Here is a 27,892-nt window from a genome sequence, read left to right on the forward strand (position 1 = left end):
TACGGAAGCACTGTTTTAAACACTGTAAGGGATATACAGAAGTGATTTCCCCTTTTATAAATGTATGAGACAGTTAAAATGGCGTATCTTATCACTACTTAACAAAGATAGCAATATTTGACAATAAACAGTTAACTGCCACACAGAAAGCTTTGATAAGTGCTATAATGGTCAGAAAATGCTGAACCCTGGTGTGGGTAGGAGTAGGGTGAGAGCTTTAGTTCTATCAGTAATAGGAAAGAAGATCTGATAAATGGGAAATGAGAAAAGGAGAGAAAAATGGCAAAATAAAAGGGAGGCATTCAGTGGTAAATTCTACAACCAATGAGTAAACTAATCTAAAAAGAACCTAAAAGAGTTCTCCTTTCCAACAAAATTCCTTTAAAAGCCTTACAGAAATTTACCTTTCCTGAAGATTCTTTAAGTGACTTTGTAGCCAGAAGAATTTCTACAGTGGTAATAAAGAAAGCATAGCAAAGTGAAAAGATTCTGGACACATTCAGGTCTCTCTTCCTACCTGTGCCACCTTAATGGTCTTCAGGAACTTCATACATAAAATAAGATAATTTGACTAAGGGAGACTAAGAACAGGCAGAGTATCAGAAATTGCTAGGACACTCTTTACAAAATGAAAATGATCAGATCCCAACTGATAAATTCAGTAGTTATCATATAAAAGTTTAGATATCTGTACTTAATAATCATACCAGACAACTACAGTGCACCTCATCCATGGAACATATAAGAAAGCCTCTAGGTTAAATGTCTGCCTGACACTGGTGGTACATTTTAAGAAAAAAAAAAAAGTCTAAATTAATTGTAATTTAAAACTACTTACTGACACAAAACAGAACATTAATTTAACACTCCTTTAGTTTTCAGTCATTGACTACCTACAGTTAACACTTTTTTGGCCTTAAAAGATCACAGTGAATAGTAATTCAGAAAGCCTCACTGGCAGATACAAGGAAGAAAACAGCAAAGAGAAGAAAGTACTGAAGTTGCAAAATGTCAGCTTTCTAAGATTGCTACAGAAGACCTTATCAATAGTGTAGGGTTGGCACACTTTGCAATAAAGGCCCAGATAGTGAATATTTTCAGGTTGGTAGGCATAGAATGTCTGTGGTAACTACTTAACCTCTGCCACTGTAACCACAGACATTAAGTTAATGAATAAGCATGGCTGTGTGCCACTGAAAATGTTCTTATAGAAAGTAGCACAGGATAGATCTGGCCTGTAGGCCATAGCTTACCAAGGAATAATACGAGTAGAAAAAAGCATTGTGAAAAATTATCAACTTCAAGACTCTACTGCTTTATAAAGGCATAATTTTACATATATATTTGTGAGGAAAATAGAACTATACAGGGTAAAATTACACATTTTGTAAGAATTTGCTGTTAGGACTTGAATATGTGCAAATCTATTTTAATTCAATAAATGAGACCTGGCTGACTGATATGGAAATCTTTAGTCTAATTAAGGTTTTCTAATATTTTTGGAATAAAAGTAAACTTAAAAGCTCCACGTGTCATTTCAATCACAGAAAATCAAATGTCCCATAGAAAAATTTTACAATAAAAACTGTAGTTTTTCCAGCATCTATAAAATGATCCAAAATTTTATTTTTATTAATATACTTTAGAAAAATATTTGGGCAACCTTTTGTATTTCCCTAAAAAAAAAATCTTATCTAGCTGAAAAAGTCAAAAGCAACATTTCACATAACTACATCCACGTAGATATTCACAGAAGGTATGCTTAACAAATACAGCTTTAAAGTCCTTCCATCTCAATTTAACTGATTACAGACTGTCATTTAAAAAAAAAAAAACTTAACATTGACAAGTTGACATACAGTATTAACACTGCTGTAAGAAAGATGAGAAAATAGCTATTTTCACAACCATAAAATGTGCTAATTGTTCAAATAAGTTATTCTGAAATAAAGTTAAAAAAGGCATTAAATGCTAAATAGCCTTGACATGTTAACAGCTGCAGGCTCAGACATGCCAACTGGCAAATTAGGTATCATTTAAACACACATCCTCTGTGAATACACATTTATACTCCCTTATCACAGCATTAAACTTCCAGTCAATGTTGCTTTTCCAGATAGAAAATGGAACTGGAGTACTTGACACATATCTTTGAGATTCAGATACTGATAACTAAGATATAATTCTTGTATCTCATAATTTCAATCTTCCTTACCTATTAAAACAAAATATTTGGGTCTAAGCATAAGTACATGGTATCTGAAATTTAAAAAAGAATGAAATATATTTTAAAAAGAGATCAGTATTGTCTTCTCTTTTATAGCAAAATAAGCTTGAGATGAACCAGTCTTAGAACCTTTGTACCTTTAGTACCTTTACTTATCAAATGATTAAAGTTATTTCTCCCCTCCTCCAAGAAAATAAGCAAGAATAGAAAAAGTTTACATTAAAGAGTTTCCACTGGTTGGGGAAGTAGCTCAGTGGGAGAGCATTTGCCTATTATGAGGTACTGGGTTCAATTTCTAGCACTAGAAAAAAAAAATCAGAAGTTTCCACTATCCATCTGAACATCATATTACTTCATATGCACATGATTTTAGTAATTATTAGATGTGCCACACAGACAATTTATTACACATTAAGCAGCAGAAACCAAGATTTTGTCTGTCTTATTTTTTCTCATTGCTGAGACAATAATAACTGACACTCAAAGTAAAAGGAGGAAAGGTTTATTTAGCTCAGTTTGTAGAGGTTTCAGTTCACAGTTGGCTGGCTCCAAGGCAGGGTGGCATGGCAGAGGAGAAACAGTCCATGGTGTCCAGAAGGCAGCAAAGCAGTGAAGTAACAAAGAAGCAGCAAGCAACAAGCAGTGACAACAACAGCTCTTTCTGTACCTTATGTTCTATCCAGGCTAGCTGCTTGTAGGGCAAGTAGCACTCACACCCAGGGTGAGGCACCCTTAATCCTAGCATCACATCAAGAATCAATTTCAGGATCACATCCTTAATCTCAGCAACACACAAGATCTAGCCACCTCTAAAAAACTCCACCAATGACCTCATAGGCTTCAGACAAACATCTTGATACAAGACCTAACAGGTCTTACTAACAATACAAAATAGTGTTCACGATATCTTAAGTAGTAATCAAAACCTAGAACTTGAGACACAATTATGGTTTCTAAGAAAGAAATGAATATACATATTCAGAGAAGAGTCTTTTTACATTTTTGCATTCTGTGATCAGAGATATTTAACTGCCTTTCTTTGGCACTATTCTTTCAGGAACATTTATACAGCAACAGCCTAAGATGATTCCAATAATGTCTCCCTCTGGAACACAAAGAAAGTTTACTGTCCAGTACAATAAATATGTCTTCTTGCAGGGCAAAAGTCAGGCAGATTTACTGCCCTTTATAAAGACTGAGATTCATTAGGCTTGGGGTTCTTCTACAAGGCAAGTCACTGCACATGTAGGTCTCACCTCATCTTCCTGCCATCCTGTAGAACTTGGCGTCAGAGCAAAAATGATGACACACTGTCTGAAGTTGTTTCTGTGACTAAATCTTTTTTCTCTCATCAAAGATTTTCCTATCTTCTGGCTCTATGTATGAAGGTATGGCAAATAAACTTCAGATTCTTCACAATTTTTTTTTTTTTGGAACTGGGGATCGAACTCAGGTCCTTGCGCTTACACAGCAGGCGGCAAAACCACTGAGCTAAATCCCCAGCAACTTCACAATTCTTGACAATATATTCTTAATGAAATAAGCTTAAAGCTAAGTTACCCAGTAAGATATGTTTAAATAAATTTTGTCTGTGTGGACTGACAAAACACCCCTCTCACTCCCTTCTCTCTCGCCTTCCTTTATTGTGGAGGCTTACACTTTAAATTTGCAAGGTACCAGCCACCTTTGTAAGCAAGGGTGCAGGCCTACTAGATCTAAGAGAGCCAGCAAATGAGTGGACATGCTCTGGGACAACTTTGCAATGCAAATAAAGACAGACAGGGGTGCTGCTCACTATCCCCCTTCCTCTGTCAAGCTGCTTTATAAAATATAGAACTGCAGCGGGAATCCTACAGCTATCAGGAAATCAAAACAAGGGAAAGACCCAACATGCTAAGGGAGGGGTTTATGAAGCCTGAAAAACCTCTGTTCTTTGAAAGCAGTACTGAAAGGTGCGTATCCCTATTTACACAAGCTACTGTCAGTTGGGTATTATTACTACTAAGCAAACACATTCTTGATGCTACTTTCCTATTTAGTCTGTGTTGATGAAAAAACTTTTAATATTTTACTGGCCAAATTAGTACCATTAGCCAAGGGTTGACAAACTATACTTCACAGGCCAAATTTAGTCTGGCACATGTTTTTGAAAATAAAGTTTTATCAGAACACAGACAATTAGTTTATACTCCGTTTCCTTCCTACAACAAAGACATAGCTGACAGGCTGCCAGAGACCATCTGGCAAAGTCTAAAATATTTATTATCTGACTCTGTATAGTTTGTTAACTTCTGTCTCATTTAACCCATTCGACATGCCACTTTTAGAAATAATCGTCTCTTATTTACACTAAAATGCTTAAATTGAGTCCCTAAAGTTTGACTTGAAGTCACACTTATTATATTTATATTTTAATTTTATTAATATTAAATTTCTATATTTTAATATTAAAGACAGTATGAATGTGGTATAGTTTTCTCTAAGCCATAAACATGAAAAATAATTCTTACTTTATTTGCCACAGAAAAAACTTTGTAAACAGATTTAATGATGATGATGTAATTCATAATTAACTATTTTAATTAATCCTCTAGAGCTTGTCACAAAATAAAAAGACAGGAATTCTTAGTCATGGATAATAAGGACTACCCATATATAAATTTTAATTAAATATGCATATGTATATCATGACAAATTTCTAAGAGATAGGATTTTATGCATTAACATGTTATAACAAAGTATGAATATATAAAAAATTACTAATGTTGAATCCACTGTATTTTTCAATATATACATAAAAATTAATAATAAATCCACCATTCACTCTAGTATAAACCTGAACCCTTCCCCACAAAAGACTATAAGAAGTTGAGCTCACAAATCTTTCCAAAAATACTTTTAAGTAATTTTGTTTGGCATGGTACTCAACCAAGGAACATTCACAATTTAATGGCATATACTCTAAAGAGATTCAACCTTCTTCCTCTCCATAGTATAATTTTGTAAGATATGTTGAAGTTCTAATTTCAACCCTGCCTGCCAATGTCACCTTATTTGGAAACAGTGTTTCTGGAAATGTAATGATTTCAAGATGGGGTTGTAACTGATGTCCTTATTGAGGGAAATTTGGCCAGACACATCTAGAGCCAAAGACACCATATGATGACACAGGCAGAAACTGGAGGCTTCTTGCTATCAGCCAAGGAATGCCTGGGACTACCAGATGCTAAGGGAAAAATGGAAGCATCATCTCCTTCCCTCGAGGGTTTGGAGAATGGCCCTGATGATACCTTGACTTGAGACTTCTGATCCCCAGAACTCTGAGGATAAACTTCTCTTGCTTAATATGCCTTCCAGTTGGTAATACTTTGTGACAGGGGTCTGAGGAAACAAATACAGTCATGCATTTGTGGTAACTTGTGAAAGTGGGGCATTATAATCATATGATCAGGTATTTAAAATAACACTTCTGAATAATACATCTAAATGATCTTTTAGTTTAATCTGTTCTTCAGTGGTTCTACCAAACATGACAGGCTTCAATGTCTATTATTTTAATCTATAAAGGGTACTTTTTTGTAATGACCTCATATGTGTATTGTGCTATAATTAGCACATATATAAAAGTTATGTACAAATGTTACTCAAACCAAAAGTCATGCCCATTGAGTTTAAGGAGACAAAGATTAATATAAAAAATTAGAACAGTAAATACTTCAGAAATATCCTACTTCAAAATTGCCAAACAGAAATACTATTTTACACCCTACCCAATTAACGCTGAATGTTAATCTGTTTGTATTCTTGGAAATTCCACTTTGTGAAATCACTAAAAAATAAGATTCTTCTCAGGCTAGATATCCAAGCATTCCTCACGCTATAGGATTATCACTGCAGCTTGTATGTTTTATAAACAGACTTTAATTTAGTTTTATAAGAAACTGCCAAAGGAGCTTTCTCTAAATGACAAATCTGCCACTTGAAAGACATCATTCATCAATCTTCTTTGTGGGAGAATTGTTACTATGGAACTAAAAACAGGCATTCTTTCCTGAGTGCCTCTGGATTTTAATTATCAAATTTGAAAGTCACCAGATATTTACTGAAAAGAAAACATCAATTTTAATAAGCTGCTTTAAGACTGAAAAACATAAAAGGTATTCATCCTTAAAGCCAAATTCACTGGAGTCTTGCGAGTTTGTTTATACTGTGTTATCACATTATGGTTATCTTGGGAATTTATAAACATTTAATAAACTTTAATCTGTATAAAATTTGGCCTGTTTCAAAATCTAAATATTATGTATGTATGATGTATGACTTGGAAGAAATTAAAACAAATGCTAATAAAATTTTAATAAGTAAGAAACCAGGAGTTAGGAGCTGAATGTCATGGGGGGGGGGGGAGTAACACAAGTAAACAAATAAACAGCAAATAACGGAGTAATTTAATCATTTTATTAATTTTTTAAACCAGTGGATTTCATTTTAAATAATATCTAATTGTGTTTTCTTTTGAATTTTGAAAAAAGTATATACCCCAAGGGAAAAAACTGACCTAAAACAAAACCTTTTCACTCTACATTTAAACAAAAACAAGAGAATGACTTTAGAACTAGTTAGCAAAGCAGCAGGGGTGCAGTTACCCAAATACACAAGGCTATAAAGTCCTTAAAAGCAAGCCCTCACCTGCTCACTCTAACAGGCTCCCTTTGTTTAACTGTGGAAATACTTGTCTAAATAACTTTCTTGTGGCCTCTGCTTTCATAGTGTGTTAAAGAAATGAGCCCCCTCACTTTTAGAAAAGTCTATTCAGATTTCTCAGATGCTTGAAATATGCATAAAAATATTCATATCAAGATTTAATTGACTTTTTATTCATTTATGGTAAATCAATCTCAAAACTATGTCCAAGTTTTCTAAAGAAAATTCTAGTTCCTACCAGGGAGACACACTGCTACTAAAAAGGCTGACTCCTACTACTTGACTTCTGAATCTAAGTTACATATTATTTTGAAATATCAAAAATTGTTTTAATTCCTCTAGTCTTCATTTAAAAGAAAAAATTCCTAGAATACAAACATACATATAACAATTTAAATAGCAAGTAAATATATTAACATACTTGTGTTCAAAAAGAAGTTATAGCCTATTTTCATCTATTGAGAAATCATATTTTCTAACTGAAATTTGTCCCTTGTTCTCATGAAATACAAAATAATTATAATTTTGAATACTAGCAAACAGGAAAAAAAGGAAACAGACCAGGTTAAATTTTGTGAATGCAAAATTATTTAAATGAATATAAATCATTTTCTTTTGAGCATCATTAGATAATAGGTATTTCATAAAATGGAAGGCATTCAATACAATATGCTTAATTTATAAAAGATGAAATTTCTCTATGATTAATTCAGTTGCAAATAACTAATGTAATAACAAAAACTATACGTGTACTAGAAATAACAACTGGATTTGAAAAAGGATTATATAGACTGATATACCAATAGCAACATTAAATCTGAAATCATGGTATCTTCATTTTATCTCGTTGTAATGTCTGAGATGAAAATAATGTGATAGCCAGACAGTAACTTCAAAACTGCAAAATGTAAACTGGAATGAAGACATCAACAAAAGTTACGAAGAATACTGGGAGAAGAAATGGCATCAGACCGTGAAGTTTTCTGGATCCAATTTCTTATACTGAGTTCAGCGGCACTTTTTCTCACAACATGAAGAAATGACTATGAGGAAATGTGGTGTTCAATGTGGCATGATAAAAGCAAGGCCATTATTCTGTGAGGTCTAGTAATTATTTAAACTACTTTCTAAAGTTCAAATTGTACATACAGGTCAACCTCTTCATATGAAAAGCTGAAAACCCTTCAGGAATTTCAAAACTACTTTGATTACCATACAATGACATGTATTTGTGTTTATACAGATTTAACCATTTTAATTAATACCACATTATTCTCTGAACAAAGAAAGGATGTCCACACAGTGACATGAAGAAAGCAAGCATATTTGTTTGCAGCTTTGTGTTTTTTATAGCTGCTGGGTTTTTTTTCTTTTGCTTTTTTTTTAGGATTTTTGATAAAAATTAGTGTGTGTATATATACATATAACTCTATTTGAGCATCTTCTCATACATAAACAGTTGCATGATTCTGTGAATTTATCTCAACATCTTCATTAATATATATTGGTTGTATAGATTAATGGGTTTCATTTTGGCAGATTCATACATGCACAAAACATTCTTTAATCATTCCTTCCCATCACGGCTCTTGCCATCGCGACCTGCTAGTTTCACATTTTTGAGGGGAGTTTCAATGTACAAAATGTATTTTGATCATATCCACCTCCCAATTATCTGCCCTTACAGCCCCTTTCTCTCTCACTTATTCCCTTCCTCTTGTCTAATAGTAACTATGTATCTTTAATGTCAGTTCCAAACACTCTTGGTTCACTAGCTTATAAATTACAACACAGGTATGAAGTAAGCCAATGATGTATAGTTCTTTAAGGGGAAAGGCACCTTATTAAGTAGCGCTTTGTAAGTTTTTCTTTGTTCAGCCAGGTTTGTTTTGTTTTGTTCCGAATTTCAAATAAAGGCTGGCCTCTTAAAGACTATTTTCTATGCTGGCATAATTTTCTCTTAAATCTTATTCAGTATGAAGACCATTGTGTGAAACATCCAAACACTCCTGCCTACTCACACATACAACCTATTTTGTCTAGGAGTTAATTTGTCTTCTACCACACTGTGTATAAAGAAAGAAACAGGGGCTTTGAAATGGTAATAAGACAACATTAATGTTTTTCTCTCAAGCATAAATGTTTAAAAGGCTTCATTTTCTTAACAGATATTATGACAACTGCAGAGGTATGTTTTTGCACTTATGCTGACTTCTGGTTTCGTTTCAGAGGTGAAGCCAGTTGTCAGGAGGAGAGGGAAGGGGGCGTTACAGTCTCTGTTCACTGAAGCCACTGTGAAAATTCTAAATAATCTATGACTATCATTTCCAGGTGTCTACCATCAGACCTTGCTGAGCACCTGATCAATACAGAATTTTGTGATGAAAGAATAAATTTTACTATTACAATGGTCAACTGATGAAACTGCCAGTCAAATGACAGAAGGTACCTCACGTCCACTGTACAAATATCAGCAATAACTAACTTCACGTCCACTTTGACTTGCACCACCAAAAGACAATGATATAAAGTTTCTCCTTGACTCTACTTCAAGCGACAGACTTTTCTGCATGTTCACTAACTCATTTACTCTTCCATACATACAAACTTTATGTATGCCAGAAATCACTGAATCACTATTCTCAGAAATGCCAGCTCGGAATGCTTTAAACATTCAGCTAAAGAAGCACTGACTAAATGTGAGGTTCAACTGTTTGCACAAAAAATAAATAAATAAACAGATAAGAACCATATGGAAAAAGTGATACAAGAGAAGGAGATTTACTGTTAACAGTCAAGGGTGGCGCACAGCCTTGGGCGTGGGCTTACTTTGCAGGAAATCATTACTCTGCCCATTCGCAAGGCAAGAGGTTTCCATTGTGCCTTAAATGTCTATTTCAGCATCTAAGTATAATTACTGTCTCTGTCCTTCCACAGGACCTGAGTAACTAGGAAATAGATTGAGTGCCATTTATTTTTAAATTGTATTTCATTTTTCTATTATTATATGTAATATAAATTAATTTTATGGGTAATAGCTTTAAAAATTCAAGTGACACTCTTTAGCAATCAATTAAAACAGAGCCAGTTTCAGAATACTGGTTTTTCCATTTACATTTAATTGTAAAATAAATCCAGAAAGAAATTTTAATATTGGTACAACATAGATGCAGTAACATTAAAATCCTGATTCATCTATTCAACCAGCAAAATTTTCCTAATAAAGCACAAAATCACTTGAGGCAATGCTGGTTTAATCATAGACCTCCAAATTACTATTTCTACTATCACTGTCCTTCAATTTTAGCTTACTGAAACAAATATCCCTACTGAGTTATCTGCAAAATGAGAAGATTACTCAAAGAATTTATACCATTACCAATAATTAGTGTGTCTTACATGTTCAGCAGAGTCATTCTATTCAATGGTATACTCTGCTGCCTAAGTACCATGAAAATATTCTAAGAAATTTGCTATGTTCTACAGAGCAAAATGCTGGTGAGTTCCATGTAATAGCACATTATATGCCACTTTGCATTTAGAATCCTAAGGGAACTTAGAAGTGAATGTGTACAACTATATTGCTACAAATCAAAAGTCTATGTCCTTATACAAAGAATGGTGCATGATTATGAATTATGATTAGACAATTACCTAACATAAGCTTTGAATTAAAAATGCCAGCCACAGAACACCATCAGAGTTAGAAAATGTTTCATATTTCTATGGAAAATGTAGAAGTCGGATGCAAATTTACCAGTCCTTACTACATCAAACTAAAACATTGTGCCCGCTCAAATTCCTAGACCTAGAAGGTCCTGATACCCTAAAAAGTAAAATTTAATGGATGGCTTGACTAAATCACCAAGAACTCCAGGGATACTAAATTTGAGTAAGTATCACAGAAACTTATAAAACAACTTTGTTTTATTAAAGGTAGGATTACAAAGAGAAGAAAGTTTTCACATTAACATCTAGCTTTTCATAACTCTGGCCATCCTGAAAAGCCTGTAACAATAAACAACCATTATATTTCTTTACCATACTTTTACAAAGTTGTGGCAATTCAAATTCCAGTTGGTAGTTCAAGAGAGAATCTTAGAGTTTTAAAACTTAAAAACAGCAGGAAGATTCACTACCGTCAAGATGTATATAAACTGTGGTCTAAGAATATTCAGTGATGAGCCCAGAGTCATACAACTGATTAGACTTTCATGAGTATGTTAGGGTTCATCACTAATTTAAAAGAAAATTTTAAATATGTAAAACATTTATGACATTTTATCTTTAGCAAAGGTTGTTTCTATGTTTGAATTTAGTAGTTTTATCTTTTCTGGGTATTTGTTTGGACAGTATTTACAGACAACTTCAGACTCTACATACCTAGATAACTGAATTTTCCATTATAAGCTTCAGTGGATACAAAAACCTGCATACAAATATTTATAGATATTTTATATGTAATTACCAAAAGAATTAGAAATAACTAAGATGCTCTTCAATATGAGTGGGGAAAAAAAAACTGTGCTATAACCATACAGTGGAGTTATTATTCAGTGACATAAAGAAATGAGCCATCAAGCTATGAAAAGACAGCAAGGAATCTTAAATATATATTAAGTAAAAGAAGCTAGTCTGAAAAGTTACAGACTGTATGAATCCCATTATATGACATCTGGAGAAGGCAAACTACAGACAAAGCCAAAGATCAATGGCTGCCTGGGCTTGAGGAAGTAGGGACACTGGTGTGGAACAATGAAGAGGAGAAGCATAGGGCACTTTGAGGACAATAAACTGTTCTGCCTGTCACTGCCAAGGTAGACAGGTGACATTACACATTTCTGAACCACAGAACCATAAAATAAAAACAGTGAACCCTAATACAACCTCTAGACCTCAGTTACTAATAAGGTACCAATTTTGGTTCAGCAACTCTAACAAGTACGCCACACTAATCCAAGATGTGAAATGGAGAGACTGCTTGCAAGAAGGACTGGGTACAGAGAACTCTACTTTCTGAGCAATTTTTCTGTAAACTTAAAACTGCCCTAAAATGAAAATCTATTAGAAAAATAAGAACACTGTCTTATGAACTAGCCATCATCATAAATTATGTAAAATTTGATGTGAAAAGTATATAAAGCAAATGACATTTTCTTGAAAAGAAACTCATGGTGACATTTGTGTTAACTATAAGGTGAAACGCAACATAAATGACATTAATTTAAAAACTCGGAAATATTCTTACCTGTCCTGTGACTGTTCTTCATACATCCTCTCCTTTCCTTCTTTGAAAAGTCTTATTGCTCGTTTTGACTTTTTCATTAGACTATCAATGTAGATTTTAAAATACTCATTCTCGCTCAATTGGGCAAGCTTTTGGTTGTCATCGTATTTACTCAATATAAGTCGCAGGTGCTGATAAGTATCAGGTAAAATATCAAGTATATATGGCGGACTATTTTTCAACTGGAGTTTGGGATTCTGACACAGCCTTACCTAAAAACAAAGACAAAAATAAAATGTTTTTATATGAACCATATTTCCTTTCACAGAAAAATGAGAAATGAATGGAACTGTACCTATTTCTTCATTTTTCCATACTATAAATTATGACCATATTACTATATGTTACTAACTCCAGATTACAAAGAACTGGCAAACATTCATGTTTGTCTTAACATAATCGATTCCTCTTTTCTTCTTTTCCTGTGCAGGCTTTTCTATATCATGTCCTTATCTTCAAGCCCAAAATTTTAAATAACTCTTCTACAGTGTCATACTGTGCATAGTCTAAGAGAACTTACAAGTGCTAACCACTGTATATGCACCATATATGCACTGTATATGCTAATCACTATATATGCACCATTGTCTTTTTTTGAATAAAAATAAGGAAATGTCCTTTTTCTGTTGGCAACCAAAGTCTCACATTCACACATTACTACATTAAAATCACAGTTAAAGCTCTCTCACAGATTTTAACATTTTGGCATATTGTTTCTGAACCCCTAGGAGAATAAAACAAGAGGTATAATTTTAACAACTGAGTTATTAAGTAGTTAAATGGTGTCAGGTCAGAACGAGTCTGTTCCACCTTTCCACAATGTCTAGCAGGCCTATAAATATGCACAATATAACTGTTCAGTCAGTCCGTCAGGTGGTACCAGACCATTGGGGCATTCAAGACTGCATACAGAACTGAAAATACCTTATGCCAGCAGAAAAAAATAGCAATTCAACTATACACTGTATTCACTTATAGACGTTTCTATGATCAGCCAAAAATAAATAAGCCCAGGTCCTTTTACCTCTACTACAAGGGCACCAAGAACTCTCTAATTAAACAATTTTTTTACATGAAATCTTCAAGAATTGCACGAGTATACATAGTGTTAACAGTGCACATTTCACAACAGACTAAATCTACACATAAAAGTAGATTTACTGAAAAGACAGAAGCTTCTGGGTCATTCAGATAGATAGCCCTCTTGTCCTCTTCAAAAGCCCTCACCATATATACTTTTGTATCAGTTTTAAGAGCAAGATATTTTAAAATCAACTGATTAGAATTTCTGCTCTTTTCCAGTATGACATCCCTTCATAAGACTTAACCTCAAAACTGCTGGGTAGTATGGGAGAGGCCAAGGTCACTTCTCACATCTGGATGATGGGAAGTTGACTTGGAGATATTTTTTTTCTGTTTTTTAAGACAGGGTCTCACTATGTAGTTCTGACTGACCTGAACTCACTATGTAGCCCAGGCTGGCCTCAAACTCAGTGATCTTCCTGCCTGATTGCGGGGATTATAGCCCTGCACCACCATGTGTGGTTCAAGAGATAAAATATTTATGTTGCTTTTAGAGGAAGTTATATGTGAGGCAAGCAGTCCATTTCTGTAAACACTTAAATTATTGTCAGCAGTCTAAAACAAGCAAGGCACAGAAAAAAACACTATATGATCTCATTTATATATAATCTAAAAATTTTAAAAATCAAATAAGTAGAAACAAAGAGTAAAATACCAGGGGCAGGAAAGGGGAGGAGATAGGGAGAATAGATCTAGGAGTATAAAATTATAATTAGGTAGGATAAACAAGCCTAATGATCTAATACATAGCATGAGGACTACAGATAATAATATTATGCTGTATACTGAAAAGCTGCTAGGAAAATAGATTTTTGGTGCTCTTTCCACAAAACAAAAGGTAATGGACATGTTACTTTGTTTCAGGGCAATCATTGCACTATTTATAATTATATATACATAAATATCACGCTATATACCTTAACCATATACAATAAAAATTCTTTTAAAATTGTAATTCAAAAAGAATGTCTTCAGGAATACTTCAAAAGCCCACAGTGTTGAGAAAGAAAATCCATTTCAAATCTAGCAATATGAATCTATCTCATAGTACTGAGGACTTGCAATATATGTGTGTAATGGAAAAGAATCAAAAATAAAATGTATAGACCCCAAAACTAGTCTAGATTATTTCACTGGAATTTGTAGATTTATCAGCTTTTTAAGATTTATAATTTATAGCAAATTGTTCTCAATCTTAAGAAAATTCACTTTCATACCATATTTGTATTTGTACTTTTATACTCTCACAAAACATGGATCTACCCATGGACAAACAGAAGACAGTTGAACTGTAATATCAAGAACCATATATACAGTAAATTACACAAACAATAAGTGAAAAAAGAACCCTTATACTATCTTTCTTTAAGAAATCATTGTATCTGGGTGTGTGTGTGTGTGTGTGTGTGTGTGTGTGTGTGTCTGTGTGTGTGTGTGTTGGGAGGGGATCTGGCCCAAATTACCAAGCATCAGACTTAAAGACAACCAATTCTCACATTAAGAAAGGTATTATATCTTCTTCTACTCTGTATTCAGTGCCAAAACTGGAACTGTTTAGCACATGGTACATAACTAATAAACAAACATGTAGAAAGAAGGTAGGTTGACTGATTGTGGGGGGAAATATATATACACACACAATTCTGCATAAATAGTTCAACTGCATTATTTCCTCTATTATCATAATTTAACTCTATAAGTACTCAAATTGATAACTCAAAAGGTTTAAGCTTAGTTTAAATGTAAGACTATTTTGATCTGCAAGCAACTTCTTGGAAAGACAGGATGGCATCTCATTTATTAAATAATATTAAATATTTATGAAAAATAATTAAAAGGGCTGATAGTTTTTCTATTGCTTTTTTATTTTCGTGATGTATGGATATAATCAGAGAAGCTTAATCTGACTTAAGAAGTTCCAAATGTCAATAATTTAACAAATCCTGCTTGAAATAGGATATGGTTTTACAATCCTTTAAACCATTAAGATACTCTCATGAATTCAAAGAAATTTAAAGAACACTGCCACCAACTTCCTACAGCACAGTTTAATTTCAGCAACATGTACTTGTACAACACAGTACAGGCTGATAAATTATTAACTTGTAGTTAAGGGACAAGGTAGCTTCAAATGCATTTCTTTCACTAGTGAATTTTTAAACCAATTAATAAAAAGTTTCTCTCAGGGTTTTTTTTTTTAGATATTCCAAACCACTGTTCTTTGACAGATATATTTTTAAGTTTTATACATATGTAATTTACTATTCTCTACCTGACCTTTTACTCATTCGCTGTATTTAAAATTTTAATTCCATGTGGGAATTTATTACTTTATTGGGTAAAACTGCTTGAGTAACTATTATATACCAGGTACGGAGCTTAGTGCCAGAAAATTATAGATAACTAGAATGTACTTCCTGCCTCACAGAGTTTGGCAGAAGAAACCTAGTTCTCTATAATTAACATAAGAGGGATGCAATTCTTGCTCTAAGGGATCTTAGCAAAGATACTACCCAATCCATTCACTTCCAGCTAAAGAAACTAAGAACTACAAAGATTAAGGGGCTATTAAAAAATCATTAATCCAACACAACGCCTACATCTTCTAAATCTCAAGATGGTATGTCTAACTATATCACAATTTAATTATAATTAGGCATATAATTAATGATGCCTTCTAAACTCATTTCCATTTTAATTTTATTACATTTGCAAATGTACATGAACTTCAGGGCCCATTTGTTAATTCAACAAAAGTTTGTATGTCAGGCATTGTTTCAGGCAATGGCAATACAGAAAGGAATAAATCACAGACCTGCCCTCAAGGAGCTGTCTAGTGGGAAAGCCTGGTGGCTTAAGAAAGAATTACAGGATAATTTAGGGCTGTGACGGAGATTACAAAGTGCTGTAGGAGAAAAGAAGCATTTCACTCATATTCACAAGAGCATTAATAAAAGCATACCTAAAATTACAAACAAAAATGTACTAAGCTAAGCAGTATGCAAAGATTTCAAAGTAACCAAGGGCAAAACATGTTGAAAAAAAAAGAATAAATACAGCTAGTTTAAAAGCTAAGTCCATAGCAAGGCTGTAGACATCTAAATAGGCTGAAGTCAGCTCATCAAGGCTTCTTAGGTTACACATTTCCAAGTGCAACATAGGATGCTAAACAATTGCATCGAGTTCATCAGCTGGATTACTATTAAGCCCTATGATTTATGACAGCTTCTGCTGAAAATGAATAACCTTACAATAGGACTATGACTTCAAAGCAGGTCAAATTCAATTCATTCAATAAATATTAATTGAGCATCTGCTATGTCCAAGGAACTGCAAAAGCCAGGGAAATATTAGTTGCTTTTCAAAAATCAGTATATTAAGGGAAAAAAATCAAGCTAACCACAAGGTTGAAGTTCAGATTCAAACGACTTAGACTGCTGCTAGAAATATCTAGTTGCTCCCTAATATGAAAGCTGGTCCCCACACAGAAGAGCTTTCACAAAGAAATCAATCAACAGTCATGTCATACAACGATGAAATTTTTAGGGCACTAACATATTATTCTTTTTTAAAAGAAACTAATAGGCAAAATAGGAAAAGCCTTCTCCTCCTCCTACAAATGTTATCAAAGGTCTCTTGCTCCAATTACATAAACATATGCCTTAATTATAAGAGAGCAGAGGTATGACTTAATGGCAGAAAGTTTGCCTGGCATGTACAAGACCAGGGTTTAATATTTAATATCTTCAGCACCACACACACAAAAAGTATGTTATTATAATAAAAAGTATCTAAACATGCTTTGGGTTCTTTCCATTTTAATTCAGCAACTCCCTAAATATAGAAAAATATGAATTGTCTAAAAAATGTAGAAAGGTATAAAGTAATACAACTCTTCTTTACAGAATATGAACTGAGCCAAACAAAGTTAGCACGTGCAAGTTGCTCATGTAATATAATGAACATGAGTTCAATATTAGTTATGGTAGGATTTGGAGAAAACTACCAATTCCTTTATGATTCTCACTGAAGTCTGACATAAGAAGAAGCACTAGCAAACCAAGAAGTTACAATTAAAATATCAGCTAGGTATTCAACTGGTCATTATCTTTCTTCTAAATGAGAATGCAACTTTCTGAAAGGTGGAGCAACTTTCTTAAACGTGTTTTCCTCTTGGCTTTTCTTTCTCACTTTGCATAAAGCATGTGATAGAGGAAAAGAGACTAGGAGGAGAAGAACAAAATAAGGAAGGACTTTTCATAAGAAATACCCAAATGGAATACCCATGTCATTACTGAATAAACCTCCTTTAAGGTAAGAACAGAATTTGGAGAAGAATTCCCTTACATTTGGATAATATCAAATATAAGGGGTAATACCCTTTTTAAAAGTTTACTTCCTATGGAAAGAGAAAGATTCATATTCCATAGAGCAGTGTGCTTGACTCTACAGACATCAGAATCAAGCAAATTCAGGATCTGCCCTTGCCAGATTTTACAACCTTGTGTAGATTTCTTCTTCTGAAAAGCTTATAAGGTATTATAATTCTTAGAAGATAAATCCTAAGGTAGTCTGTGCCATGCCCAGAACCTACTCAGCAGTACACGTTTGCAGTATATAATCATTACATTCACTATGAGAAATTGGTACAGGTACATAACACATCTCTTTTTTCCCCCTTCCTCTCTACCCCCTCTCCTTTTTGGCCAGCATCAGATTCATTTATTTATAGGTTCTTATAATGTGATCATACATATGATTAACAGTATATACAACAAAATTACACTAAATCAAGGTACAGTTTTAGATACATTTTTCTCTTTGTTCCTATTCTCTCTATTTTGGATTTTATATATTGAGTTTCTCATAAGAGAAACCATGTGATATTTAAGCTTGAATCTCTCAGCATTATAATCTCTAGGTGGGTCCATTTGCCTACAAATGACTCAAATTTATCCTACTTTATGGCACAGTAGTACTCCATTACATATAAATAACACATTTCTTTATTCATTTGTTGATGGAAATACAGGCTGTTTCCAAGATTTAGCTATTATGAAGTATGCTGCTAAAAACATGGATATGCATAAATCACCGTGGTATGACATCTTTACCTCTTTGGGGAAGACACCTAGAAGAGGAATAGCTAGGTTAAATAGAATTTCTATATTCAGCTTTTTTTTTTTTTTTTTTTTTTTTTGATAGCCGGGATCGAACTCGGGTCCTTGTGCTTGCACAGCAGGTGGCGAAACCACTGAGCTAAACCCCTGGCCCTATATTCAGCTTTTTGAGGAATCTCCACACTGATTTTCATGGTGGTTGTACCAGTTTACAGTCTGACCAACAATACACCTCCCCTCCCCCACAGCCTCTCCAGTATGTCATTGGTATTCATTTCCTCCATATTTTACATTCCATTACAACCAGGCAAAATCCCTGCAGGTTTGGTAAAGGTGTAAGAATGTGGTAAAAGGTACTGGCCACTTTGCTAGGGGAATCAAGACTTTTAAAGTTCTTGTAAGATAAAATTCTTCATGCTACCTTAAACCTTTCTTTTAAAAAGTCTTAGCAGGAAACAAGGCTAACCTGAGGCCAGCCTTGTCAGCTGACATGGAATCATCCAGTTCCTCCAAATGCAAGGACTCTGAGGAAAAGACTTAGGGATAAAATATCCAACCCTTTAACAGGTAAAACATTTAAGAACTACAGTGGATCCTCAAGTTATGAGCAGCCTGACATGGAGACAACTTGGGTTAATTAGGTTAATGGAAGATTCATCTGCCTCTTGTTATTTATATAGCATATATCCAGATAAACATCCAGATCTCAGCTGTATTGACTTACAACCAACTTAAGTTACAACTAGCCCTTGGGAACCGACTGTGTTCATAAGTCAAGGGTCCACTGTACTTTTTAAATTGGTATTAAAGACAGCATGAGTGAGCTTAATAAATATTTAAATATTAACATGTTAAAAGGCTATAAAATTTAGTTGGAGGGGCAGGGGATTTAGCTCAGTGGTCCTGCTGCCTGCCTCTCAAGCGCAAGGTCCTGAGTTTGATCCCCAGTATCAAAAAAAAAAAAAAATTTAGTTGGATACTATCAAAATGCTTGGGAAAAAAAATTTAGTTGGATACTATCAAAATGCTTGCGGAAAAAAATGGGAACAATTTCAGCAACCTACAAATATATGTTTCAAAACCAAATCTTAATATGCCAAAGCACAGTAGATAAAAATAGCAGTGGTGGCACAATTAAAGTCAAAGCAAGTATTTAAGATGATCTTAAAATAAAAGATAGGAACATATTTCCATTTCAAATTTACTACTTAATTCCTGGAAGACTGGTTCAAATATATATTATTTATTCTATAAAATTCAATTTTAAAACATGCTTTAAATATTACAAATATTACCTTAAATTACTTCCTGACAATCTAACATAAAATTTACAAATTCCCTCAAATCTTCCTCATATATTCCCTTTCTTCCCTCTTGTCTAAGTGGAAGTCACAGATACCTACTTGTTCTTAGCTTTTCCTTCCCACTTTGTAATCTTGAATGCCAATTCTTCAGCTATTTTTTCTTTTACATCTCAAATCATTCTCTTTCTACAGCCCTTCTCATCCATCTTGAAACTCTCTTATCATACTCACAGGTACACATACAACCCTTTAAAGTTATTTTCAGTCTCCTTCAAATTCTCAAGCTATCAGAATTTTTTTTTATCAGGTGTTATAATTCTAGAACAATTCTTAAATAATCCACATACTCGATTAATCTAGCCTCATCATAGCTGTGAAATTATTCTGTAAAGGTCAACAACGAACTCTAATCATGAATGCAGTGAGTTCCTGAATGTTCACCTTTTATGGGTTTCTCTACTTGTACTTAGTTTGTTAGAACTTGAATCTCTGCTCTTCTTAAAGCAACATCTAGGAAATCAATATATTCCAATTCTTCTTTCTACCTCTTCATTCTTACTCTTCATTAAGATTCTCTTTTTTTCTACTGCCATTTAATTATACCCCCATGCTTCAAAAAAATTTGATTCTCTAACTTTGACTCTCTTCTGTCCTGTGTCAGAAATGTCTTGCAGTTTTACAGACTGGGATGCTACTCCTCTGAACACATCAACCAAATACTGCACACTTCTCTAGGCAACTTCTCTCTGGAACTGCACTCTCAATTTTCTGATTTCAAAATGAATTTCACCCTGGGAGATCAGACTTAGCATGCCCAAAAGAAACTTCTACACCAACCCCTAAGCTTCCTCTTTTCCTTCCTCTGCTCCTCATCTCAGTAAGGGCATCACTGCCTTCAGAGTCAACTGGGCTGAAAACCTCAAAAGTCACTTTCACTTCACCTTCTTTTTCATTCTCTAATGCTGAAGGCTCAAGAAAGACCTGCAGATTTTTACCTTTAAAATGCCTTCTACTTTAGAACCATCATTTTCTATACGTACTGTCAATTCTCTAAGGCAACTGTATTATCTTTTGCTCAGACTGCTTTAATTCTTCTTGATCATTATTCCTGCTTTCAGTTTCTTTCTCTTAATCCAATCTTCAAAGTCAAACAAGTTCTATATCAAGGGATAACCCCAATTGTTCTTCTCTCTTCTCTACCAGTGGTTGTCCTCATACCAAATAAGTTAAATCTAGATTCTTTGACAAACCATTCAAAACTCTAATCCTCTAATTTACCCTCTCTTGCAACAACAGTCCATCATTTCTTCAAGGTAATGCTGGAATCCAAACCATCCTTTGAGAACATCTGAATAGGACCCTCTTTGTGATTTATTCTGTACCAATTCTCACAAAGCAATATTTACCTGTACCATATACTATGGCACAGCACTTTATTTATACAATATCACATTCAACTGTGTGGCATGGTTATTTAAAACTGCCTGTCTTTCCATATTTGGGTTTGAAACATGAATATGGAAGTCAGCAGACAGTATATAAAGCAACTTTTTAAAAAAAAATTGACTCAAAATATAAATGATAAAAATTATGCAAGAGTTAAAAAAGATTACTAATTGAAGCTTTCATATATACATAATTTTTATCACAGAGATAAACCAAAGTAACTCTTAGTAGAATTCCTTTAAGCCATTTATTTAAATAAAGCTTTTCTAGGCAATTACAAGTAGCAAACTGGGATCACTTCATCATCTCAGAATAAATTCAAAATCTATCTCAATAATAAGCAAAATTATGCTATTGTATTATCCCCTATCCAAGCCTACTAGGGCCCAGGATTCTGCTCAGGCAGAACAACTTTAATGAGGAAAAGGAGATAAATTAAGAGTAATAACTCAAATAAATGATAGTCCCTGTTTCAAGGCCCGAGGAAGATAAGATACTCAAAACAAATACCCAAATAATTGGCGTTCAAAACCCAAGGTTTATGGTAAACAATACTTCATGTGACAGGAACCCAGAAAAAAGCAGATGTAGCTATTCTACTGGCAGACAAAGTGAATGTCAAGCCAAGACTGATCAAAAGAGACAAAGAAGGTCACTACATACTTGTTAAGGGAAGACTCCAAGAAGAGATAACAATCATAAATATATATATACCAAATACCAGTGCACCCAACTTTATAAAACAAATATCAATGGACATGAAAAAAATCAAATAAACACTAACACAATTGGAATGGGGGACCTCAATATCCAACTGTCACAAATAGATCAACTAGACAAAAAATCAACAAAGAAATATCAGAACTGAAACAAACCTGTGAACAAATGGACTTAGTGGATGTCTACAGAGTATTCTACCCCACAACATCAGAACACACACTCTTCTTGGCTGCATATGGGACATTCTCCAAAACAGACCATGCATATACTCCTAGAACATGCAAAGGAACTGAAATGATTCCATGCATATTATCAGACCATACAACAATGAAACTGGAAAACCCAAGTTTTACCCCATAGGGACTGTTTTTCAGGGGTCTAAAGAATTCAATTTAAAATTCATTCTTATCATTTTAATATAATCTAAGCATCTTTGATTGACACTCTAAAATACATTATGATCATAGTGAAATCACAGAAAATGAATTATATTTCAAGCTTGACAAATGTACTAATGGTAAAAGGCAGGAAAAGGCTATTTGGCCTCATCATTTTTTAATAATTTCAAATAAATGACAAGAAAAGCAAGACAAAAACACAGGCAGGTACTCAACTTGCTTTGCTCTTTAGTATTATTTTATAATTTCCTGAGCAATGCACATTTAGCATCTAATAGATGGAAAATTATTTTTTTCTATTTTCCATCACCTGGCTAAGACTCTTGCGAAAACCACACTCAGGAACCTCATATTAATAAATTATGATTTTAACCATACTGATTAGCAATCATTTCCTTACCCTCACCTCAGCATTTCCAACAAGAGCATAATAATGCTGTTCCTAAAAGGCAATGCCCAGCAGAATCAAGACAGAAAACTGAACAATGGCCAGGAAAATAAGGTGGATGTTCTCTCCTCTACTCCCACTATGCTTTGTTTTGAATCTGTATTACAGACCTTTCCATACCACATGGCAATTATCCTTTTATGTGCACACCTCTGACAGTGTTCTCTGAGTTCCTGTACAAGTCAAGGGCAGGACCATGTCTCACTAGCTTTGTACCCTAGAAACTGGCACTGAGTAGGAACACAGTCAGTTTTCAATAAATGCCTAATAATTGCTTTAAAAACTGTTTCTGCAATAACTTTGAAACAAACTTCACATTTAATGTTGGGTGTATTTGAACCTAGATGTATATTCAAGAGTAGTAGTTCTATCACTTTACAAAAAAAGCATCCACTGATGGACGGCTTTTGGATCAGCTGTTGACTTAGACTGAAGAACCAAGTCAAAGCCAGAAAATCTCCCTAAATGAGATGCTTCTGGTTATGCTCCTGTTCTTTTCTTAGCTCATGCACATGCTAACTCTGTGGTACTAACTATTGTTACAAAACGGTCTACATTTTACAAAGAACACAACTGAGAAATTACCCTCTTTTACTCTCCATGACCTTGGAAAGTCTGCCCTCTGAAAACAGAACATTTAGTTCAAACAGGATTCTCAGTTAACCATTTTAAATTCTACATGACAAGGAATGATGACACTACACACTCACTAGACATTTCTTTTGCAGTCTAAAACTATTCCATTGTTCCTCATAAAACAAATTATTTTACTTTGTAGTTATATCTCGAGATCTACTCTTATAAAGAGGTTTCATAAAGAAAAATGTTAGCTACATACTTAACCTTGCCTTTTCCTTACTATCCAATTAGACCTGAAAATTGCTATTTTTCATTATTCTCAAGCTAAACTCAGACTATTGCAGTTATTTAAAAAAATACAGTTAGGTAATGTGTCAAGGGATTAACTTTGGGACTAATAATAAAGTTCCTGACGTAATCATCCAAACAATGTTGATATCATGAACCACTTCCTTCACCACGGACAAATAAGAAAGGATAAACAAATGTGGGGGATGCTTCTGAATTACATTCTTCAATAAAGTATATCATCAATTGGTTTCATGAAGACCTATTTCTATGTGAGAGAAAAATAAACATACTGAACTCTTATAATAATTTATGTGATCTTTTTCCACAAAGCCCACAGATGCATTCACCATTTTCATCTCTGCCAAATAATGAAGATAGAGAAACCCATAGTAATGTACCTTTGCCAACACCCAAACCAACATCCCACTAAGTAGACTTTGTATAATAAATTTTCTTATAAATTAGATTCCTCAACTGTAGAAGCTAAACCTAAGCCCACAAGAGGTTTAATAAAATATATAATGGTAGTTATCAAACAACCATCCATTTTAGCATAACTCATGCTGAAATAATTAAGAGGATAAAGCTTATACTGAGGACCATTTATAGACCAAAATTAGGCACATCATTTTTACTGTTTCAATAATGACTTCACAGAGACTATAGCTCACCACTTCCTTATATTAATCTTTATTTGATGTTCTAACCCTCAATCACAAATATACAAAGTTTGACGATTCAAAGAATGGGTGTGCATACAAAGTTAACAGCTCCCCTGTAAAATCTAATTCACCTGTTCTTGTCCACTTACATAACAGATAAATCGGAGCAAACTTTCAATTTCTTCTTTTACTCCCAACTAATGATTTAGGCAATGAGACTGACCTCTAGATACACACTCCTTAGAAAAACAAGTACAGCTTGTATAGTGCCTGCCAAATATATGCATTTTTTCCAACAACATATTCAGGCTCATTCTTAAGTAGCCAACACTAAAACCAAAACCTGACCCAAAGCAGCAAGTTGCAATGTTCTGACCCTATGACATCATTCTGTCTGGAACACTTTAATAATTTGAATAAATTGGCAGAAGCTTAAATAGGTCACAAAGTAAGGATATGTATCTGGCAGAAATATTCTGGCTCTGCATTTAACATTAGTGGCTACAGAATGACAGGCCCATCACTCACCTATCTTATCTGTACTTTCCCTAAGGATAAATGAAAATAAAATAAATTTTGTCACTTTCCTGTATTGCTAATACTATGGACAGTAGCTTTTTTGTAGCCTGTATTTGCACACAGTAACAACCCAAAGCAAAAGTGAACGCTACCCTATGATTTCGTGTGCTTGGAACATCCCTACAATGGAGTATTTTTGAGGTTTCCAATTCTGCAGTTATAAAGTCATCAAAAGTCCCAGCTCAACTAAGTTTATAATGAGCTCCAAATATATATGAAATAAAGCCATAAAGGTTACCCATAAATATAGGACAGTGCTACTCCTTCAAAAGCAAAAACTACTCATTTTTGCAAAGCAGTAAGCTACATGTTAATCTTATTTCATAATCCTACTTAGTACTGACAGCTAGTTTTACAGTAGATCCCAGGTATTTGGGTTGCCTTTTTAACTGGACTTCTCTGAGAACTAATATCCAGTTTGATTTCTCCTTGTGAAATTACAGTTCATCTGAAAAGCAACAAGCAGAAACCACAGAAGTTTCTGATACTCTCAGCTCCGCCACCCCCCAACATAAATTTTCCTTTCACAACAAACAATGCGCAATTGACAAGGTTTCCTGTTTCAAAATGGAATAGTAGATAAAAGGAACTGTACCTATACCATTAACAATGAAAAAGTTTCTTAATAAACATGAAATTCTCACAGATGAAAATGGAAACTCTCAAATACTGCTTCCTAACTTAAGGCTTAATTTGGTGCCTTCCTCAATAAACACAGCACTACACAACTGATTGTTATAAGTCTCTGTTCCATCAGAGACTTCTCTTAAATTATTTTTTGTATTATTCTCTGTTGTTATCTAAAAGCAACACAGCCTCATGTAAGACTGAACAAACACTTCTAAACCATACAAAGGCCATACACCCACAAAAAGCAGCCAATGGTAAAAACTTTGCATATCTGAGTCATATAGAGGAACTCTGAACCTTAAGAGCAGGACAAAGGGTAACAAAAACAAGTCTTTGCTCTGCAGTCAACTTTTCAAAGCAGTGTGGAAGTTAAGAAAAATGGTAATACACATGAGAGAAGACTGTTACCATAATAATAATTATGAATTAAGAATATGCATAAATAAATCTGGAGAAACCATACCCAGGTGAATAGGGCTGTGCACGGGCATAGTTAGACAGAACTCACCACTTTGTCCATGAGTTTCCAAGTTTTCTCCACAGTTCTGCGATCAGCTGCAGCTTGTTTGGGGGGGCCAACTGCATCCTGAATAGCATCAATAATACCCAAAATTCGACCTTTCCTGGGGTTTCCTCCTCGACCACCAGGGTTTCTGCCATTCATAGAATTTGCCATCTGGATTTTCAGAGCTTTGAAAGGTAAATACAAAAGAAAAGTTGGATATGAAAATACCTAGCCAACAGAAAACTGAGCAAGCTGACTCCTACCCACCACAAAACCAAGAGTCCCAGACTGAACTTTTCAATAATTGTGTGAAATTACTTTCTCCAACCTTACACAAGATAAGGTTAGGAGGAACGTTCGTAGATCCTATGAGTTAAAGATTCATCCCTAGCACGTTTCGGTCAAAAGCTTAACTAAGAGCCAACTTATAACAACAAAAAACACCTGAAATAGGTTTACCTCCACTAGATGAAAACACAATGTTCTCCCTCTCTCTGCCTACTCTAACTGTAACCCCTACAATACATTTGGGAGCCTCATTCAGAAGCCGTCTTTTCACTCTGGCAGATTTCACCAAGTTACTGTATAAATGTAAAGTGTTCTACCCGAGCACAAGGGACAAGTCTGTTGGCGACGAAGGCGTAGGTCTTGGCTTTCCCCCGCAAAAACCACCACGTACGGACACACAAACACACGGCTCTTTAAATCAACGCGGTGAATCGTTATTCCCAAGAGCTAAGTAAACCCACGAACAAACAGCTCATGTTTAAGAGGCTGAGAAACTGACAAGAGCGGGCATCGAAAGCAGAGTTCACTTTTTTGTGCTCCTCGCCTCTAGTTTCAACCAAGGGGGATGCAGGGAGACCCGAAGCTTTGTTTCAGGACCTCTCTGCCCCTCTGGGCTCTCGGCTGCAGAGGGAGGACCTGAGGGAGGGAGGCCAGACAGACGGACGGACTGATGGACGGACGCAGAGAACAGCGGATCCCGGGCTTCCCCGGCGCCCCAGCCTTGCCCGCCTCCGGGCTCCGCACCTCCTGGCGTCCACAATCCCAGCCCCGCGTCTCTTCCTCTCCCTCCTCCTCCTCTCCACCTCCCCGGGCTCCGACCAGCCCGGTTCCGGTCTTTAAATCCCTCGCTTCAAACTGTAGACAGCAGCGGCCAGCGTGGCTGTGCCCTGTCCCCGCAGGCTCGCGCCGGCCGCCCAGGGCCCGGGTCAGAAGGGGCCGTCAGCCTCCCCGGTGCCCCTTTCCTGCCCCGCCTCCCGGGACCACGCGTGTGCGCGGGTCCCACTCCACACGCACGTAGCCGGGGTGCTGGGGAGCCCGGCGGGGAATGTGTAATCGCTGTGATAACAAGCTCCCGGGGAAGGAGCAGCCTAGAGCTCCGGCCACCGAGACGTGGAAACGCAAAAATTACCGTAAAGACAAATCCACACCCGCTCTCCCCTCCCGCCCGACTCGGGGAGGCCGCAGCAGCACGAGCTGGAGGAGGAGACCACTCGCTGGCCACCCCACCCGGGTAACATACACAGACAGCCGCGGGGCGGGGCGGGGGCGGGGCCTCAACCCACTGGACCACTCCCGCGCTCCTGAGCGCTGCCCGACAGCGAGCGCAGCCAATGGGCGAGAGGCACCTGTCCCCCCCCCCCGGCGCTACCACTGGGTCCACATCCTCCACAGTACACAATGGCCCCAAAGGAAAGCCCGCATGTCTCAGGACCCAAATGCAGAGGAACTCGGAGAGAAACGGACCTGGAATGCCTGGGAACCAAAGTGGAAGAGGGAAAAGAAATGGAAGAAGAGTATGAAGGCAGTAGAGAGCTAACCAATGAGGGGCGGGCAGGTAGGCGTGAGTGTAGGGAGCGGGAGCTGGAGCCAACTGGGCTCAAGGGCGGGACTTCCTGCTCCG

General features: G+C 35.5%; 1 protein-coding gene across 10 annotated transcripts in view; it reads right to left on the reverse strand.

Moving 5' to 3' along the window:
* Cblb (Cbl proto-oncogene B) overlaps positions 1 to 27,545 on the reverse strand; it is a 212,441-nt gene extending 184,896 nt beyond the window's left edge. For 7 of the 10 annotated variants that reach the window (XM_021264279.2, XM_021264269.2, XM_004835783.3 and 4 more), the window contains exons 1-3: positions 27,401 to 27,545; positions 25,987 to 26,168; positions 12,180 to 12,430 (exon numbers count right to left, since the gene is read on the reverse strand). In XM_021264279.2, coding sequence (XP_021119938.2) covers positions 12,180 to 12,430; positions 25,987 to 26,168; positions 27,401 to 27,509 — 542 coding nt within the window. In that variant the 5' untranslated portion in view covers positions 27,510 to 27,545. The other 3 variants (XM_004835780.4, XM_021264233.2, XM_087214720.1) reach the window with 3 other exon arrangements.
* Positions 27,546 to 27,892: the final 347 nt, after the last annotated feature.

This window comes from Heterocephalus glaber, unplaced genomic scaffold (assembly GCF_053883595.1).
Source record: "Heterocephalus glaber isolate CG9 unplaced genomic scaffold, H.glaber_assembly_v1.0 deba00000122, whole genome shotgun sequence".
Classification (NCBI taxonomy): domain Eukaryota; kingdom Metazoa; phylum Chordata; class Mammalia; order Rodentia; family Bathyergidae; genus Heterocephalus; species Heterocephalus glaber.